Source organism: Artemia franciscana, chromosome 3, assembly GCF_032884065.1.
Source record: "Artemia franciscana chromosome 3, ASM3288406v1, whole genome shotgun sequence".
NCBI lineage: Eukaryota > Metazoa > Arthropoda > Branchiopoda > Anostraca > Artemiidae > Artemia > Artemia franciscana.
This window is the reverse complement of record NC_088865.1, coordinates 30,430,503-30,451,150: the sequence shown is the minus strand read 5'-3', so window position 1 is coordinate 30,451,150 and position 20,648 is coordinate 30,430,503. Positions and strand designations below refer to the sequence as shown.

General features: G+C 34.5%; 2 protein-coding genes across 2 annotated transcripts in view; one reads left to right on the top strand and one right to left on the bottom strand.

The window, feature by feature from the left end:
• Positions 1 to 10,289, top strand: part of LOC136025143 (RNA cytidine acetyltransferase-like) — a 55,577-nt gene extending 45,288 nt beyond the window's left edge. The window contains exons 15-18 of the mRNA XM_065700892.1: positions 203 to 375; positions 7,203 to 7,457; positions 8,785 to 8,921; positions 10,137 to 10,289. Coding sequence (XP_065556964.1) covers positions 203 to 375; positions 7,203 to 7,457; positions 8,785 to 8,921; positions 10,137 to 10,257 — 686 coding nt within the window. The 3' untranslated portion in view covers positions 10,258 to 10,289. The remainder of the gene's footprint in view (positions 1 to 202; positions 376 to 7,202; positions 7,458 to 8,784; positions 8,922 to 10,136) is intronic.
• Positions 10,290 to 13,194: 2,905 nt separating this feature from the next.
• LOC136025142 (DBH-like monooxygenase protein 1) lies at positions 13,195 to 20,382 on the bottom strand. Its single transcript, XM_065700891.1, has 4 exons — positions 20,224 to 20,382; positions 17,950 to 18,138; positions 15,174 to 15,338; positions 13,195 to 13,385 (listed from the first exon to the last, which is right to left on the bottom strand). Exons 1-4 carry the CDS (start codon positions 20,314 to 20,316, stop codon positions 13,251 to 13,253), a joined length of 582 nt encoding a protein of 193 aa, XP_065556963.1. The 5' UTR covers positions 20,317 to 20,382; the 3' UTR covers positions 13,195 to 13,250.
• Between the last annotated feature and the right edge of the window lie 266 nt (positions 20,383 to 20,648).

Here is a 20,648-nt window from a genome sequence, read left to right as displayed (position 1 = left end):
AGTTCAGGTAAATGTCCAGATTACAAGAATGTACACCCCTTGATGTGGCTCAACTTAGTTTAATTGCAGTCTGTTTCTGAAGTTTACCTCACTTATACAGCGTTTGATTCTATTTTTACTGGAATCTAAAAAGGATTATAAATTTCAGTGTAATGTCTCACTGTCTATTTAAGATTGTTAATGTCATTTCTAATTATTTTAGATGTCACTAAAGAAGAGCTGACTGTGGATTTAACACCATACGACCTGAGAAGACTCGAGATGTATGCTTCGAATATGGCTGACTATCACTTGGTTGTCGATCTCTTGCCTTCAATTGCAAAATTGTATTTCCTCGGGAAAATGGGTGAACTTCACTTTTCAGCTGCTCAAGCGGTAATTTTTTTCTTAGCAAAATAAACTTTTTCTTTCAATGATCTACTCTTCCAGTCGTGTCTTCCAGTCGTGCGGAGACCTTTGAAGAATCTCGCTTTAGAAATAACGTCCTAGATTCTACAAAAGAACTTACGACTTTATTATTTATAATAATCTGTTTTGATTTTCTTGGGAAAACTGTTCGAAAGTTGTAAATCTACTACCCCAAAATGTTTTATTTGTGTTTAATTGTTATATTTTTACAACCTTTTCCGTTTAATGTGAAGGAAAAATACGCAAAAATAAGTGAAAGCAGCATATCCTCAGAACAATATTTGGGATCTTAGACCCCCCCCCCCTTCTGGGTACGTCTATGCTTTATATATATATATATTTCTATATATATATATATATATATATATATATATATATATATATATATATATATATATATATATATATATATATATATATATATATATATATATATATATATATATATATACATATATATATATGTATATATATATATATATATATATATATATATATATATATATATATATATATATATATATATATATATATATATATATATATATATATATATATATATATATATATATATATATATATATATATATATATATATATATATATATATATATATATATATATATGTATGTATGTATTGCCTCCTTTTCTCCTTCTTGGCTCTCTCGCTTTATTACATCAAAATGGATACTTGGTTCTACGATAATTCGACTAGTGAAACTTGCTCCTCAAGTTATGATTATGTTGATTTGAATTCTAAAATGTCCTATTTTTTTACTCATTTTGTTCTTTTGCGTTTACTTTGCAGTAGAACATCGAAATTAAGGAGTTTTAAAATTCAAATATAAAGGAGAAACGTAAGTAAATGTTGTCAGGTTTTGGTCTGGTGCGACGGAATTTTCGAGTTCAATTTTTTTTCATTTTTATTTGGGTGTCTGGTCATTTTACTCGCCATTTTATCGTAAGAAAAGAGGTAAGACTATAAATAGGAATTTGCTTCGAGTGATTGCCTTAAATTGCTATTTTTAATATGTTCTGATAAGGTTAATTTTAAGAAACATTTTTTTTTGTCTCATGAAAAATCTCCTATAATTAAACGTTGGAAAAGATTATAGGTACATTAAGATTGTATGATACTTATTTTTTAACTCGTAACAATTAATCTCAAGCATTTAAACCTTGAAAAATTATTTTTCTTCTTCTCCATCATAAAGTCTAATTTGCAAATGGTTATTAAGAAACATGCCCACAGATAGAGAGTTTCAAAAACAAACATCGATCTGCTACGATATTATTCAAGTCCAAAAAAGGAATGACTGTAAACCTTAAGAGAATTTGCGAACTGAGGAACAAAAATAAGATTTAAAAAGCTCGCGGAAAGTAGCAGTTTTGGAAATGCGACCAAAAATGTCATTTTGAATTGCTCGTTGTTTATGTCGCTAAATCCATAAGAAAAAAGAAAGGTAGATGTCATGAATAGTAATTTCTGAGATCATAACACCGGTGCGTGGTCGTCAAATCTTTTGTTTAACTAAAAAAAAAATCAAGGTAATAAATAACGCATCCAAGAAGCTTGTATATGGGTAGAAAACACTTAATTAGTATAACTTAAGAAAAAGGTGAGAAAGAAAAGCAGATTGTGAGAGAAATGGCTCCCTACTTCAGTTCAGACTAAACCTCAGCACTGTGTTTTTCTGTTTTTCAGAAAAACACAAACGGAAAAAAACACATAAAACAAAAACAAAACAGAACAGAAACAGGTCCGTCAATAACAGGTGGCCTGTTTCTGCTTTCCGTCCTGTTTTTCGAAAAAAACAGAAAACAGCTGTTTTTTGTTCTCGCTTTCCTTCCTTTTTTAGGATATCGCACCCTGTCTCTATACAGTAGCAAGATTATGCGATGCAATTCCCATGCTAGCGTAAAGAAACCTCCGCTAAACCATCCAAAATCCACTAATCCTTCTTTTCTTTAATTGACCGCAGGCGCATACAATACGACCCTGACTGCACAGGTGATCTTAAAACATTAGAGGATCTGGGCACAGCACGATTTGTTCTTGCCACCTCAAGATGTAAAACAACGGAGCATGAAATAGAAGGAACAAACCTTTTTTTCAAGAACAAAAGCCTGAGCAGCTTTGAATAAAATAGAACACAAACTGAAGTTTAAACTTTGAACTTGTCACTTGGAAACATTCTTGTTTCGAGGGCTCTATCAGTAGTACTCGCACATTGCTTGCGTACAAAGCAGTAAGCCACACTAAATGCCTCCTTATTGGGCACACTTGTGGCAGGGACCATGAGATGATCGAGAGCCCATGCTCTGAGCTCTGGGATGTGATTCTGTTCAAAAGTTGGACAGGTCAGTCAAGGAGGCACACTCGTGCCTCTATAAAGAGGCGACACACGACAATGTTAAGCGATCTTCGGTTCCAGTGGTCGCAGACGGATGGGGAGGGATGCATTTCGTAGCCCGAGCTCCAACTAAGAAACCTGCAAAATTTCATCCCCCTCCAACTTTTTCTTCATGGGGAAAATCTGGCCGAAAGTTTCGACCTGTCAACCCAAGCCCCCCTTTAACGTTGTCCGATCGGGCTGAAATTCACAAGTTAAGGTCCCCTAGGGCCCAGGAGCTTATCCGCGAAATTTCAGCTTGATCCGATAACTCCTTCCCTGTTTTCCAGAAACCACGCATAGCCACTTAAAATTCATTTACTTTTTTTTTCGCCACGCCTACAGGTCACATCCGACATCGGATCTGGGTGTACGAAGACTCATTCGATGCGGAATTCTCCGAGTAAGTGCCCATGAAAGTTTCGTAGGAAAATCTTAACCCCCCGAAAGTTTCGACCCTCCAACCCCCCCCCCCCCCCCACCCCTTTTAACGTTGTCCGATCGGGCTGAAATTCACAAGTTAAGGTCCCCTACGGCCCAGGAGCTTATCCGCGAAATTTCAGCTTGATCCGATAACTCCTTCCCTGTTTTCCAGAAACCACCCATTAGCTATTTAAATTAACGGATTTCTCTCCATAAGAGCCCATGTTAATTTGAAATTTTTAAAAGCTATTGAGAAGTTATATTTACACACATGTAAGTTATTAGCTCAGTTGGTAGAGCGTGAGACTTTTAATCCTCTGGTCAAGGGTTCAAGTCCCTTACGGGCGATTTTTTTTCACAACTTCTTATGAGCAAAAGAAACATTTCGGTCATTCTATCTATTTTTTTTTCTATTTTATATAATGATTTAAAAGCGGGGGGGGGGGGTTCCTCTCCTAATTCCTGTACGAGGAGTACAGGAATTATTAAATTACATCCACCATGGATTGTAGAAAAACGTACAGAATTAATATGAAAAAAAATTAAACCTGTACAAAAGAGTCTTTAAAAGCGGGGGGTTTGCCTCTCCTAATAGTCTTCTTATAGTCCTAATAGTCTAATTATTAAATTACATCCACCATGGATTGTAGAAAAACGTACAGAAATAATATGAAAAAAACTTCGTTTTCTTAAAGAGTTAAAGAGGCTGCGTCCCAAAGTCGAACCTTAAAACGTACAGGAATTAGAAGAGGCAGTTGGGGGGCTGCCGCCCCCCAAACCCCCAGCTTTTAAAGACTCTTTTGTACAGGTTTTTTTTTTGGGGGGGGGGGGACTTCATTGTTACTAATTACTAGTTTCGGCGCAATGGTTCTCCTGTCCTCTTGTGTTTAACATTTTTCGAAGTTATTCCATTATTCATTCATTTCAATTTTTTGTTAATTAAAAGAGGGCCTTTCCGAAGCCAAGAGCTGGGGGTTAGCAAAAAAACAAAAAACCTGTACAAAAGAGTCTTTAAAAGCTGGGGGTTTGGGGGGCGGCAGCCCCCCAACTGCCTCTTCTAATTCCTGTACGTTTTAAGGTTCGACTTTGGGACGCAGCCTCTTTAACTCTTTAAGAAAACGAAGTTTTTTTTATATTATTACCAAAAAGAACGACAAGTCTGATAAGCAGCAGAGCGGAAGGTGGTAAAAACACCTTAAACTGACGCTATTGATCTCAGTTTACAAAAAGAGGACTAACTTTAAACGTAATTTTTCGAATGAGCCCTTTGTCGTCTCTCTACGACCTTTCATTGACCAGCTTGCATTTGGGAGAATAAAAGAAGAAGAAAAAATGAAAAGGAGATATGTCTGTACTTTCCATGCTAAAATACGATTTTCTTTGGTCTTTGGGGTGCGGACTGTAAACCTCCAGTTAAGTGTTTTCGACCATGGCAATCTCAATGTTGTACTTTCTATTTTGATCCAATGTCATTTTCGAGAGGTTTTGGGCTTTTTTTTTCGAAAATAAGGAAAAATTGTTTTTGTGCTCAAGATTTACATTGTAGTTTAAGGTGGGTAATAGTTGGCATTCCCGAACCAGCATCAACTGATTTTTTCCATAGAATAGTTTTTCTAAATTCACATTTTTTTTATTTCATTGGGTGAGATTTGCTATGCTACAGCTACTGCTGCACTCATGATGTCTAAAATTCGTTGAATACGAACAGTGATAAATCCCTAGAGCCACCTTTTCTACTGACTTGTACTATAAAGTCCTCTCTACTTTTTTTGCAAACTGCCCAACCTTACTAACCTTGTTCCAAGTTCTAAGTTAACAGTACTGCAAGCTTCTTACTCTGTTTTGGACCAACTTTGAAGTAAATATTGCGCTCCAGGCTCTTAATCTTTGAAGCATGTCTTGGAGCTAGACTAGAAATTCTCCTTAGTTGGCAAAGCATTAGTTACAAGAGCTAGCTAAATAAAAAAAGAAATTAATTACCGACTGGCCATTTCGTCGGCATTCCGCAAGATAAACGGGAACTCTCTCCACATAGCCTTTGACTATATTTTCCGTATTCCAACCTGCCGTAGAATCTGATCTTTGGACGAAAGGTGTTAGTCTTGTTTTGTTTAAAAACCTAAAAACCATTCATCAACCTCACTCAGACTCTGGTTCATTCATATTTCTGTTCTCACCTAAGAGAGCGAGCTCACATGAGTTGCTAAGTAATCTTGTGAGTGACTGTCTGGCCGCCACTCTCTCAGCCAAAGTCATTCTTTCATAGTCAAATGGATCCAAGTAAGCTGTACGTTGGTAAAGCTCCAAATTAAAGTTCGGGTTGTGCATGAAGTACTTCTTCAACTGGACCAAGAGCTGATCTTTGAGACAATTTTCGAGCTGGTTCGCCGATCTTGCCTCACACAATCTTACCAGCCTATACGCTTTGCTCGATATTGTGTTGGTAGATCGAATGGCAATATTAGTTACCTCTTCAAAAGTCCACAAATAACTAGATGTGCTCTGAAGAATCAATCATTCTTGTTCGGACAGTTCCAATTCTCTGATCTTAATATCTCGAACATTAAGGTCATAAAATTTCTGAAGGGCAGACTTTCTCTGGAGGGAGGAACTGATCATTGTTTTGTATGCTGTTCCAGCAAATTTTCTAATCATGAGGGATATGGCCATTCAGCCCTATGTTTTTGCAAAGCCCTTCAAATTTGTCATGTTGGATATTCGATTTTTTCAGTAACTCCAGGGCTTATGCAACTTCTGCAGTGCAGCAATTATTGACATTGGCGCCATGTCTCTAGTGCTGCCTCCAGAGTCAGATGTAGTTAGTTTCGGCCCACTCACACTTTCTTCATCTGTCTTGTCAGGGTCATCCATATCGGACGCGGTGTCAATATCCTCATCTATGACATCACATGGATCATCTTCGACTGCATCGGTCTTTTGCTGTCTTCATTACATCATTATCATGGTCATCAGATTCACATTTAATTGCTTGCCCTATGTCAATATCTCCCAGGAATTGAGAACATTGGTTGCACAAAGTTGAAGGCAATGACCAAAGCATGAAGACCTTTGAATCTTCCCATGATAGCGGGCTTTAACAACATTTAAACTAGAGTCAGACACTACACAGAATACTCTGCTCTCAGTTGCATATTTTTTCACGGCCACTCTGATAGCTGCAAGTATATTTTAAGCTGTGTGTCTAACTGTCAAGCGCTTAAAGTATAATATGCAACTGGACGGCCTAGTGTCCTCTTGTTTGCTTGGGACAGTGCACAGTTACTGCCAGGTAGTCCCCTCCTTATGAATATACAAAGAACTATTTAAGATAGTTCTAAGGTTTAAGGTGGCTAACATTTTCTGTTCATCTAAGTTTATTCACATTCACAACAATGCAAATTCAATCTTACGCTCAATTTTTTTAACCCTCTGGATCGTTCATAACTATTTCTTACTAGACCACACTTGACTCGTTTTTCATTTTTTTTTTATCCAGACGCTTTGATCTTTTGCCGCTAGATTGCAGCACACAAGTTGGCTGACCTCTATCGGGTAGACAATAGCGCAAATGCAAGCGCTAGTTAAAATGAAAAAAAAAAAAAAAACAAACAGAAATCAGGTAAAGAAAAACAGAAACGGAAAAAAAGTTTAAGTAAAAACAGAACAGAAACTGGTCCGACAAAAACAGATGACCTATTTCTGTTTTCTGTTCTTTTTTTTTCTTTTTTTTTAAACAGAAACAGGTTAGACAATAACAGAAACAGAAATAAAAATAAAAACAGTGCCGAGGCTTAGTCCAGACGCGAAACCTAATATTGACTACACCAAAAACAAACTAATAAGCTTCCAAGTAGCCCAATGTATATAAAAGTCAAAATTTGATTATAATATACACCTAACCTTTTCTTAAAATGAGCCAAATTACCAGAATCTTCTGTTTTATGGTGAATATTCGTAGATTAGTTCTTTCTCTTACAGGCAATTCTTCTGGGATTGGGTCTTCAGCATAAAACTGTAGATATTCTTAGCAAAGAGCTTGAGCTGCCATCAACACAACTCCTTGGCCTGTTTAACAGGACAATGCGTCGTATTTCTCAATATTTCCGTACGACCACAGAGAGTGCAGTTGCCGAAAAAATCGGCCTCTCAGAACTGGGACGTGTACCTGTTAAAATACAAGAAATGCTCCCTATGGAACAAAGCCTCGATGAAGAGCTCGAGCAAGCTGCTAAAGTGAGTGCCTGTTCATTCTTTTTATATAATTATATTAAAAAAACAAGTTTTTTTAAACTGAAAGTAAGGAGCGACATTAAAACTTAAAACGAACAAAAATTACTCCGTATATGAAAGGGGCTGTCCCCTCCTCAACGCCCCGCTCTTTACGCTAAAGTTTAACTCTTTCTCTTATCTCTATTTTTTAAAACAGTAAAAAAATTTAGCGTAAAGAGCGGGGCGTTGAGGAGGAAAAGCCCCTTTCATATACGGAGTAATTTCTGTTCGTTTTAAGTTTTAATGTAAATTTCTGGACGTTTTAGAATCAATGCATGTTTTGATCTTGCTTCTCCGCACATAAATAATTAAAACGAAATTTGCATATTATTTTTTTTGGCTAAATGGCTTTCTCATAGTTTTAAACAGAAGATTTTGAGAAAAAAAGAGCGAGGGAGGAGGCCTCGTTGCCCTCCAATTTTTTGATTACTTAAAAAGGCAACTAGAACTTTTAATCTTTTACGAAAGTTTTCATTAATAAAAGATATGGGTAAACTACGAATTAACTTACGTCACGAACTTCTATATTCGTATGTTTCTATTGCGTATATGAATTTCCTCCCAGTTCCTTAAGAATGATCCGTGAATCACAAAGGCCGTAGAATAAATAGTTGAAATTACTAAAAATACTTTAGCGTAAAGAGCGAGGTATTATGAGGAGGTAAACCCCTCATATGCGTAACAATTTCCGTTCGTTTTAAGTTTTAATGCTGCTCCATACTTTCAGTTGAAAAGACTTTTTAACTAAACTTTTTATTCCTCCAATCAAAGGCCTAATAGGATTTTGTATTTATACTTAAGGTTTTTGTTTCTTACCAAATTTTTTGTAAGGTATTTTTCAGTTCCCCTATGGTTTTGATATATTAACAAATGATGAGTGTCTAGCTAGTATCCCATAGCTAAGGTTGAGCTCTCCATCAACAAAATTAAATTTTGAAATTTGGTGTACAGCGTTTTTTGGATTGAAAATCCTTTAAAATCTGGTTGAAAATCCTGAGAACGGACAGTTCTCCTATTTTGTAAGTAAGTGTAGATCCTTCTTTATGGAAAGTAATATCATTATTCTGGCTCTTTTAAATTGATATATCTGGTACTAATGAATTCAGTTGTATAAGTATACTGTCCTTTTGCTGAAAGATACAGCTGCGGGCTTGTCGCAAAGTCGCTTGTTTTAGAGTGAACATATGCCTTAATAGATCCTTTGTAAGAAGAAAATTGCTCAAATTATTTTAAGATTTGTCGAAACTAACATCGTTCACGCTACCTGAAGTTGATAATTTTAATTTTTTAGAGTTTGAAGGAGCAACAAAAGAGAGAGCTTGAGAAACTGAAGAAAATGGACCTGAGCCAATATCAAATCAAGGGCTCTGAGAATGAATGGTCAAGTGTCTTGGAGAAAACAAAGGGATCTATTCTTTCGATCAAGAGGTATTTGAACCATGTATTCTTTCTACTTTAGACCACAGATTATCAGGTGTATCGTGTAAGAAAAATGGTGTTGAACAGTTTTCTTAGTTCTCTGATTGAACTACAATATTCAAATAAAACCAGTCTAATATACGTTTCACGACTAAGCCACTAATAATATATAGCTGGCTGGGAAGAGAACATTATAGAGAAAGACAAGGTTGTTAACACATGTTTTCTTGTGGCTTAGGGAATAAGAGTTGTCTTGAAAAAAGTTTAAGTTTATGAAATAATTTGCAAGGAGGGAAAAGAAGGGCAGAAAGCGTGGGGTTTGTTAGGTTAGACTTTATAAAAGAGACTAAAAAAAATCCTAGGTTTACTCTAGAGCGGTCAAAGTAGGAGATTCGAAACAACACCAAATATTATACCAAGATTACTTCACTGCTAAGAGGGATTGCGTCTTTTTGGCGTTTACCACTATAAGATTGTTGAAATGTTACACTCCAGTTATAATGTCGTGGGATTGGATCCAGACTTTTCCTGAATTTAAATTTGCTGTGCTTGCGCATAAAACAAAAACTTGCCTTAGAATGTAGTTATGTCTTTAAATTAGGAAAAGGTATTATAGTAGGTCCGACTTTGTCCTCTGCAAATTTTCGACCGCTGGTATTTTTCTAGTAGGAGATGCTAATGATCTTAAGTTAAATTCCCTTTGTAGTTCCCTCAATTTAAAACAGATAGTAAAAATACCAATATTCTGCCACTGCATAGGCTCTGTGACTTTGTCAGGTCTTGCACTGTCGGCTGTCTAATTTTGTAGTCATGCACTTTTCTTCCCTTCTACTTTTTTAGGTTGGAAAAAACAACAACAACAATAGTAGGACTTTAAATGTAATAACGTATTTGATCAGCTTAATTTTCCAATGATAGTATTGGTTTCAAGGTGTTGTCTTTCATAATCTACAGTCAAATTATGAATATGCTTACACGAATTGATTTTGGTTCTTTACACGAGGTTCTTTTTGGCCTGTCTCATCTGCCCTACAAATTTTGAACTATTATTTCTATAGTTCTCATATTATGCTTTCAATGTGTAATTTGTTCAAATAATTTGTCAAAATTATGAGTCTTCTTTTTCGAGGTGGGCCCTTGCGTTTTCCTGATGGCTGCTCAGGCTACTGAGTGTTTTAAGTAATTGTTTGTTTTGGCGTCTAATTGTATTGACTTTTTTTTCAGCGGTGAAAAGCGACATTTATTGGAAGAAGTAGAGGAACTGGATGAGTTCAAAGAGGACAAGAAGCTTAAAGGAAAGAAAGGTGGCCATAAAGATAAAAAGTTTAAAAAGTACAAACGATGAGTTTTTAATAAATAATTAATTATCTCGTTTAAGGTGATTATTCCCATGCCTTGGTGTCGTAGTTGCATCTTTAAGAAATAAGGTTTGCCGAAAGCATTCTAGTAATTATTGAGCTCGGTAAACAGCCCATGTACTTTCTATGATTCGGGAGAAAAATGACTACGGGTACCTCTAGGCAGTATATCTTCAGACTACAGCGACATCAAATGTATTGTTATTGCCAATTACCTGTGAATTATTCGCTGAGAAAATCCACTGAATGTATAGTTTTTTTTTCGGTATTAGTTGTTGGCCTGAAAATTAACATTATCTCTTGATTAATTTGGTTTCTTGAGTTGGTTTCTTGCTCTTGAGCTATAGACTATTTTATTTTGAACACCGTGCTCCGACTTAATTCCTCTTGCTGCAGTAGGGTAGGAAAGGCCCTTTAAAGCTGTAGTAGGCATTTAGACATGAAAAGTGACTCGCTTATTCAAAGTTTTCGATATACCCTGGTAGAAGAATGTTCTTGAATACTTGTGGTTTGAGACATTTTCAGAGAATTGAATTAAACAAACACAACTTAGGAACAATAGGGAATTTTTTCCAGGAAGGTGGAATTCAATTCAGTGGATATTTCGGCCCTATGTCCAAGGGACATCTTCAGCACAACACCAGAATAAAATATGCATATATATATATATATATATATATATATATATATATATATATATATATATATATATATATATATATATATATATATATATATATATATATATATATATATATATATATATATATATATATATATATATATATATATATATATATATATATATATATATATATATATATATATATATATATATATATAAACTTGCATTAAAATGTGAAAATTAAAACTAAAAATGTTAAAAAAAATTTCTTTTAAACAACCTTAGCATCCTTACTTCAACAAAGTTCAACCATGACTCCTGGCTGAACTTCGTTGAAGTAAGTACGCTAGGGCTGATTTAAAAAGTTTTTTTTAGAATATTTTTAGTTTTAATTTTCATATTTTATTAAAAGTTGATCTATATATATATATATATATATATATATATATATATATATATATATATATATATATATATATATATATATATATATATATATATATATATATATACATATATATACAAGTATTTTTTTTGGTGTTGTGCTGAAGATGACCCATGGAGATAGGCCCTAAAGTCCTCTGAAATGAATTCCAGTGTCTTGGAAAAATGTCCCTATTGTTCCTATGTTGTGTTTGTTTGATATGGAAAGGCAGTGTAGTGTTCATCGCTAGTTAAGGAATGAGTTTTATAATATAACTTCTGCACAAAAATAAAGAACGAATATAAAACTTAAAACTGGTGCAAATTAGTTTCAATGAGGTAAGGTATCAAATAAAAAACGAACAAATCGACAACGAGTAAAAAATGCAACTTAAAATGAACAGAAATTACCACATATAATCATTTGCATTTAACCAAAAAATTATAGATTTTGGACATTTGCTCCTGGTCTTTTTTGCAAGAGGAAATTTGAAAGAATCAAAACACAGTTGAAACTAGTCAAACTTGGTAGAAAAAAATTCTCGATATGGATTACGTTGTGATAATCAAGTGAATTTTTCTTTTCTAATGCGGCGCTAATTCTACATTTTCGTTTTTTGTTGTGCATTCCTTGTCAGTTTATAATGATTTCGATTCCATAAACAGTTTGGCAGAAATATAGATCGTACATAATATTTGAATTAGTAGTACTGAGTTATACAATGCAAAACGCCAGTCGGGTAACAAAAGGTCGTATCTTCATAATGGTAGATTTTCAAAAGAGCAAATAATCTCACGACTTTTTTTCACCCTCCAATAACCATAAAACAAAACGGATTGATATGTAAAACCAATATCAATTTGTTTTTGTTTTACAGTTATCAGAAGGAAAATTAAAAAGTGAGATTTTTTGTCTGCTCTTCTGAAAATTTACGATTATGGTGATACGACCTTTTGATGCGCGACTGACGATTATAAAAGTTATATTTTAAAAAACTGAAGCTGTCATAAATAGAAATGGGGTTGTCGCCCCCTCGAACGCAAAGTGTCATTCGTGCTGTAATAAACACGAGGGTAAAGAAAAAAGAAAATCAAAATATTAAAGTTGTACTTTTTCTTTTATAATTTTACGACCATAAATGATCTTTGTTTCGCAACTGTTTTCTTCCTTTCAATTCGATTCCTTTCAAATATATTGGGCAAATTGATTAGCTGTAGAGAGTATCCCCCCTTCCCTTCCCCTATTTTATGCCGTCCCTTGGATAGACTCCTTTTTATTAGTTAGAACGAGGCCTAAGTAGACATTTCTTCGATATTTGATGTTGGTTTTATAATGAAGAAGATGAGAAGCTATCGCTTACGTAACATATTAAATTTATAAGAAATTAAAAGGAATTTAGTAAACAAAGTCTTTAATTCACAATTGTAAAGCTTACGAAAACTAAAGTTTTGCGTGAAAAATCATTGATTTTTAAAGAAAAGTATTTGTGATGGCGATTTAGCCATTTTATATATTTTTATTGGAATTTCACAATAACATTGTTAGGTAGTTTTTCTTCTTCTTTTTCGGCGTATTGATGGCGATTCGTAAACTTGCCTGTATCGAAATAACATTTCATGTTGCTTCAGGCCTATTTACAACCAGAGAGCCGTTTATACATGATAAGACATAGGTAGATTATAGAGCTACCCAGAGCCAGTACCAAAGTTCGATTTAATTTATCTTCTTTGAAATTTTGCGAAGGCCAATCAGGTTTACAGTAGGGCTATATGTTTCTGGAACTGAATCTTATTATGAACGGAGTACATAACTCGATGTTAGTCAAACCTTATTGTGAATAATCCTTCGGCCATCACATCACTAGATTAAAACATGTTCTCTTTCATTTTGTTTGGATTCTTTAAACTATATGTCAAAATCATAAAGGTATATTACAATAATTTAAAAGTTTTTTCTGGATACAGTAGATTCAGCAAAACTGAGCCTCTAGATGGCCCATGAAAGGGTGGCTCTCCTTCAACTATATCGACATCGTCAAAGGCCCATGCGAAGACAAGCGTTTCATCCTGAAATTAAAAACAGTAGATTTTATATTGTCGTGATAACAATCGACATCGTAGAATAGCATAAATTATGCAAAAATCTAGTTCAATCATTTCATAGATGTTCACATTCGAAAAAAAAAGAAAGATTCTTCATTGGCTAGGTCAGTAAAGAAACATAAATGTTAGAATAAATATATTCTACATCTAGACAAATATTCTCAGCCATCATATTCTGGCAAAATCCCTAAAATAAATTATATTTAAAAAAGAAAATTCCTTTTGCATACTGTATAACACATTTTGTCCATATTTTAATGTAATTCATGAAATTTGATCAACAGTATTAGATGCTTAAGTTATCCCCTATTTATTTCTTTCATTAACCAAATTTTCTTCCACTCTAGTCCCCTTTATCCAGTGCAAACCTCGATTAGCCCACGATAGTCAGGCGAATTTCAGTTGCAAGGTTTACCACATGCAGTCTTAAGCACCACACCAAAATACGGTAGCAAAAAATCTTTGAAATCTTTCTTAACAAATACAACAGATGATTTTTTTTTTCTTTTGTTTAAACTTGACAAAGATACCTAATTGCTTAACAGAATATACATGGAAACCTTCACTAGTTTTTGTGCGTTGTTTTTAGCCATCCCAAATAAGAAATACCTTGGTTCTTGGCTGAAGCAGGTTGGCTGAACTCAGCTATAGACTAGATTTTCTCCATGCGACAGCTGACAAAACACTTTATTCGGTTCTACAAAAACCTCTATCAACTTTTATGGATTTTTGCAGGCATTTATAAGAAATGTCGGTTGTATATCTCAGGGCACTACAGGAAATATGTGTGCGTTAGAATTACTTTAAAAATCAGGTCATAAGGATATCCTATATTGATTCGACAATGCGCAAAGGTTTCTGGAGAGAGGCATTAGATATCTAGAGACATAAGATTATTGCAGTGAGACCTAATAGAAAGAAATTGGACGCGCCTTTTGCTTCAGTGCCTAACTACTGGGAAAGAGGAGGATTTTAGTTTTGCTCTTCCAGGGAAAATGCCTTCCGGATTAGGTAACGCGTGTTTCTTTAGCTTAGTACTAAAGCCAAGTTCTAAAATCCATAGAGGCCTGTAGTACCTCCGATGAGCCTTGATGGATTACATACGGTTATTTAATCCTTTCTGTTTTTTTTCTACGTTCTACTCTAGGGTTTGCAACCTATTACCCTAGCCCTAGACATCTTCGAGTCCCAAAATTAGCAACTTAATGCCCAGATTTTAGATTCTAACGAGCGCCGAACCGGGTACCGAAGGCCTAGTTTTACTGGGAATCCATAAATACTGTTTTAACCAAACTCAAGCGGTCGACTCACATCGCTACAAACGAGAACCACACTGTAAATTCAAATTCATAGGATAGCTGCAATTTATACCAGGCGTGGCATTAAGTTACAAGAAGTAAATCTTACACAAGAGCTATCTATTATTTAGAAACTACATTTGATTTTTTGTTTACAATTCTTTTCTTAACCTATATCAGCACCAAAACTTAGTTTTCCAAAAATTGTGATAACAAAAAGCAAAAATTAAGGTTTGAAATAAAGAATCTCAAATTTATGACGAGGATACTAAACCAATAGATTCAGCATGCTCACTTTAAGTTGGTGCTATGTATTAATCGTGATTTGAAAACAAATTTTTCGGAATAAGCTGGACGGATATAATGAAACTTGAAGGTTTGTCAACGATTTGATTGGCTGTATTTTCCTGAGTTACTTTGTTTATTGGATATCAAGTTTTGGGCTTAAAAGTACCTTGATGACAGGCCTGTCCTCGGGATCGTTAGTATCGAACGCTCTTGAAGTTTGGATTATGGTTCTGCCATTGGCCTCTTCAGCATAAATAATTGGCCAATCTTGTTGAGTATCCATTGGTCGAGGTGTGCCTGGCTCTGGAATGCTAGTGTCTGTGTATCGATCCTTGAAAAGTGAATTGCATTATGATGCTATAAAAATACAGCTGTCTCATCTGAAACTAGACTCAGTAGCTAATTTGCCTTCTGTTCTTAAATTTTTTTGTCACACAAAAGCTTTCTAGGCTAAAACAACTAAAAGAAACAGTTACTGGAATATTGTAGTAGGGCTCTGAAACCGTTCTGTTAATGCCCCTGAATATACACTTATCTTTGGTTTTTATTTCTGAAACCTTCCTGTTAATGCTCCTGAATGTACACGTATCTTTGTTTTTTTTCTAGAACCATTCTGTTAATGCCCCTGAATACACGCGTATCTTAGGTTTTTATTTTCTAAAACCGTTCTGTTAATGCCTCTGCATATACAAGTATCTTTGTTTTTTGTTTTTTCTAAAACCTTTCTTTGTTTTTTTTTTAATGCCCCTGAAAATACACTTATCTTTGGGTTTTTTTTCTAGAATCATTCTGTTAATGCTCCTGAATATACACGGGTCTTTGGTTTTTATTTCTGAAACCATTCTGTTAATGCCTCTGAATATACACGTAACTTTGGGTTTTTTTCTAAAGCCTTTCTGTTAATGCCCCTGAATATACACGTATCTTTGTTTTTTTTTTCTATTCTGATAATACTCTTGAATATACACGTATCTTTGGTTTTTATTTTCTAAAACCGTTCTGTTAACGTCCCTGAATATACACGTATCTTTTTTTTCTAAAACCTTTGTGTTAATGTCCCTGAATATACACGTATTTTTTTTTTTCTAAAACCGTTCTGTTAATGCCCCTGAATACTTACACGTATCTTTGGTTTTTTTCTTTCTCTAGAATGATTCTGTTAATGCCCCTGAATATACATGTATCTTTGGTTTTTATTTTCTAAAACCTTCTGTTAATGCCCCTGAATATACACGCATCTTCGTTGTTTTTCTCTGAAACCATTCTGTTAATGCCCCTGAATATACACGTATCTGGTTTTTTTTTCTAAAACCGTTCTGTTAATGGCCCTGAATATACACGTATCTTTGTTTTTTTTTTCTAAAACCGTTCTGATAATGCCCCTGAATATACAGGTATTTTCTAACCTCTTGATTGTTTAAATAAAAACATGTCAGTTTTGTTCATAAAAAAGAGTTCTGTTTTGTTGTCTTGATACAGAAATGAAATAAAATCAAATGTCACCAATCAATGCAACCAGCTTTGTTTTACTTAATTTGTTTATATTAATGGACATATCCTGTGTTTTTCCGCCTAGAAAATTTTAATGGGATTAACGAAAATAATAAAACTTTTGACTTAAAGTCCCAACTTTTTCAAAACATTTTCTCCCCCTGGGCTCGTTTTACCCAGTATGTATGCCCATTAAGCTGTGAGCTGATCAGAAACAAAACAACTGTGGGTCTATTTTAGGGATTAAGAATTAACACGACAAATTGTTTTAATAGTTTTCTTCTTCACTGAGGTTCCCCTGCTCTTATCCATGTTTGTGACGTAGTTTTAGGTGTCACGTATTAATGCAACAAATTTAAAATTGGTTGGTCTACAGCTTGGTATATTGTCGCAAATATAATTTTTCACTTTAAAAATTCACACAGTCATAAGGTAGGCTAAAGAGTAGCACACGATTTCAAACTAAATAACAATAAGAAACGAAATAATTTTTTGGCAAACACCCAATCCAGGGAAAAAAAATCAATTATTAACTAAAAAAATCTTCGACATTTTTTTTGGAAACACCAGTGCACGACACCGAGAGTATGATCATTTTACAAGCTATCCGGGGTTTAAAATCTGACTGCAATGATGGCATATGAAGTATTTGTAAATTTTGGGAAGTGGAGAGATGATGAGACAATTGATTAAAAATCAAAGATATATTATTACACAGGGCAGCAGGAAAGTGGCAATGAAATCGTAGAAAAGAGAAAGAAGCACACAGTGGAAGGTAAAGAGGTTTCAAATCAATTAAGGGTTTAAGTCAACAATGATTGGTTTCCTGAATAATAGCCCTTGCTTTATCATAAAGTTTTGAAAGGGGCTTTAGTAAAGGGGAATGCTTGACATGCACGAAAACCAGGACAATATGAAGAATAAGACTAGAGAAAACTGTAAAAGAGGTTCTAAGAATCAAAACTGAAAATATGCGTTTAGCTTTCTGAGGATTCCAAAATTTATAAAAAAAAAAGAAGAAAAGATTTTAGTTGATAACTTGGCTCCGCTGATAGCTTTCCCCCAAGCAAAAAGCCAAAATCACAAAAGTTAAAATGGTGACTTTACAAAGTATCCACGGTTCCACCAACCACGAAAAAAAGCATTTCGTAAATTTGTAAGAGACTCAATCCCTTAAAAACAAATTTAAAAACTAGTCTGAGCAGCAAATTTATTTGATAGATATTATCTCCAAGGAGCACTGGGAGCTCCTTATGTACAGCAAAATACGAATATGGCAATTATTTAATTTGTTTGATTTCCTAAGGTATTGCAACTGAGAAGGTGCTATCTCGGGTTTAGATTCCATTGGGTCCTGAAATCAGAAAACTGCAATCCCATTTTTCACCCCAAGGAGCACCTGTCTGGGTACCAAGGACCAGACTTAATAACAGAAGGCGGTTTTAACTTACTTGCATGTATGCTGTGCCGTCGTCTAGTACTCCAGCAACGATGGTATCTGCAAATTTTCCGAGATCTAATGGGGGTAGAAACGTTACTCCAATCCACCCCGTTGTCATCACTTCAAATTCAAAATCTACCCTGCTTGCTTCAAAATCTGGGGTCCAGCGCATTATAAAAGTCCCATCGGCATCGAGAACCTTGAATAAGTATGAATTACTCTGTTTATACATCTTTACCTACTAAGTATAAAACTCAAATATTTGATTCGCCCCATTTCTCATAACAAATTAAACAGTTTAAAATACGCTAAAGGATAATGTTTTTTATCTGGTTATATCAGTAATAATGACATTGTCGGTTAGTTCCATCAAGGCAGTTTTAGGCAGTTAATTTTGGATGTCACATAAATGCTCTAGTATGATCAAAAAATTTCAATTTCTTTTCCTGTTCTGTAAGAAACCACAATCCTAAGATAAAAATAACTAGCAAACAAAAGATAAAAAACAGAAAACATGCCATGGCGGATATGAAACGGTTTTGCACGTATGATCATTATGTAATGCAGGCATAGGACCTAAGGTGTGAGGAAATGGACCCAAAGGCCCCCTCCCCCTACATACGGGCAAGGTGTGAAGTGCTCAATATGTGCCGAGAGCCTAGACAATCGTTGTCTGGTTCACAAAATCAACCCCAAGCCTATTTAAACAGTTATGCTTCCAAGTGCGTTGACTATAGCTCTTCAAAATAAGAACCCGCAACAATAGTATGGTTCAACGTGGACTAGAGAGTTATTAGCAAAGAACTAAACAAATATTTACCTAACACAAAATAAAAGTAAATAATGTAGCAATGCCTAAGATTTTGATTTGTCCAAGTTTCTTGACTATAAAGAAAATCATTTTATGCCTTTCATACCCAATTAATAAATGAAAAAAAACTGCCTTTGACTTGTTTTGTCAAAGCTTGTGGGAGGGGGCTTCGAACCCCTTGTTTAGAGCTTCAAATATAAAACAGAAGATACTGAACGATAAACGAAAAATTCAGTGAAGTACTAAACCTAATCAAAACTCCTTAGCATGTGCTATAGCGCATCCAGCCCGTACTTGAAATTTGTCTTAGCAATATGCAAGTTTTCACGTTCACCTACACTTATAGATAATTTTCATAAGTCTTGTTTTTTACTTTAGACTATTCTATACAGTTTCGGCTATTAAATCATTTTATTAGACTTTCCCACATATTTGTTGTCAGTTTGCTATTGGACACTTGAATAGTCAGCCAGACGTCCCATTGAACAGCTAAAAGGATAGCAATATCAATTATGATTGTCAACTATTTATCTTCTATTTTTTTTTAAATATGGCTTGCCGAGAATGTAGAACCATTTTAATTTTTGTTGCCAGAACTTTCAATTTTTAATTTTGGAGGTTCACGTTAAATTCTAAATACGCCTGACACCTGTTGAACTCGATGAACGAGAAAATTTATAGCATATTTCAATACCCTGGTGTGGTCTTAAAACACAACTTTGACTTGAAGAATTCGTCTATGTGCGTAGCTGTAGTTGTTGCTTTTCGGCCATATGGTCGTAGCGTCGGTTCTTGGATTTTTCGTACCGAAAACCTATACAGCTATCTTTTTGAAAAGACATTAAATCTTCTCCATGACTTGTACTGTGAAGCAATCTCTTTATCTTTGAAAAAGCTTCACGGGCCCCAAAGTGATCAAATTCTATGAGAAAGTTGCGAGCTTAAAATACGTTAGATATTACCACGGGAAAAGAAGTGTGGGCTGCGTAAAATCTAACAACTATTTATTACTGCAGTAGGTTATTGTTACTAATAGTATGCGCTATAGCATCAGGTTGTATGTTATTTTTTTGGTTTTCAGCAGAAATTTGCAGAGGTTCTCAAGATGAATTATTTTACTTCTTTATTCATACCTTATACTTTATGCAGGCTATTGCAAAGGTGTGTTTTACATCTAGGACAACTGCTAAATCTCAGAAGATAGTACAAGCCTTGCTTGCATATATAAGAAATATAATATTAGATACGACGGTATATGGTAAAACTTCAATAAGCTCAAAAGTGTTCACTATTTTTGTAGTTTATTTTAGTACAATTTATGGTAGTTTACTTATGAAAAAATTGTATTTGTAGCGTTTTCTGCATCCTGCTTCGAAAAGTTATTCGTAAACAAATAAAAATGGATACTTAATTTAAAAAAAAACAACAACTGAGATTTGAATATAAAATCAGAAGAATACTCAACGATTGTACCTTTTCATATGCATATGATTTACTTCCGCTACGAGGTGCCGTCGATGAAAAACTGACTGAAACCACTAATAAAAAAAGATGCAGAAACTTCATTGCTTTTAATGCTATGCACTTTCAAAGACAAACACAAATTGACTTGTATGCACTAATAGACAATATATATTTATACATATTTATAATGCCTTGACTTATCATTATGATCAAAGTTTACTTCCTTTTCTTGCTAGAAAAAGATTACTTTGTTCAAGAATATTTGTTGTAAACTTCAGTACATAGATAACATAACTTATTACTAAAACTTATATTATATAACTTATACTAAAAGAATTATTATGTAAGTGATCTTGCTTTACTCAGACAATAGCTGGCTAGGAACTAGGGTCCGACCCATATTATCGGGTCATTATCCGATAAAATCAGTGACA

Coding starts and splice junctions, on each gene's coding strand:
- LOC136025142 (XM_065700891.1), bottom strand. CDS start 20,316: ATGAAGTTTCTGCATCTTTTTTTATTAGTGGTTTCAGTCAGTTTTTCA. Junction 18,139..20,223: donor AATCATATGCATATGAAAAG/GTACAATCGTTG, acceptor TACTTATTCAAG/GTTCTCGATGCCGATGGGAC. Junction 15,339..17,949: donor ACGGCACAGCATACATGCAA/GTAAGTTAAAAC, acceptor TCACTTTTCAAG/GATCGATACACAGACACTAG.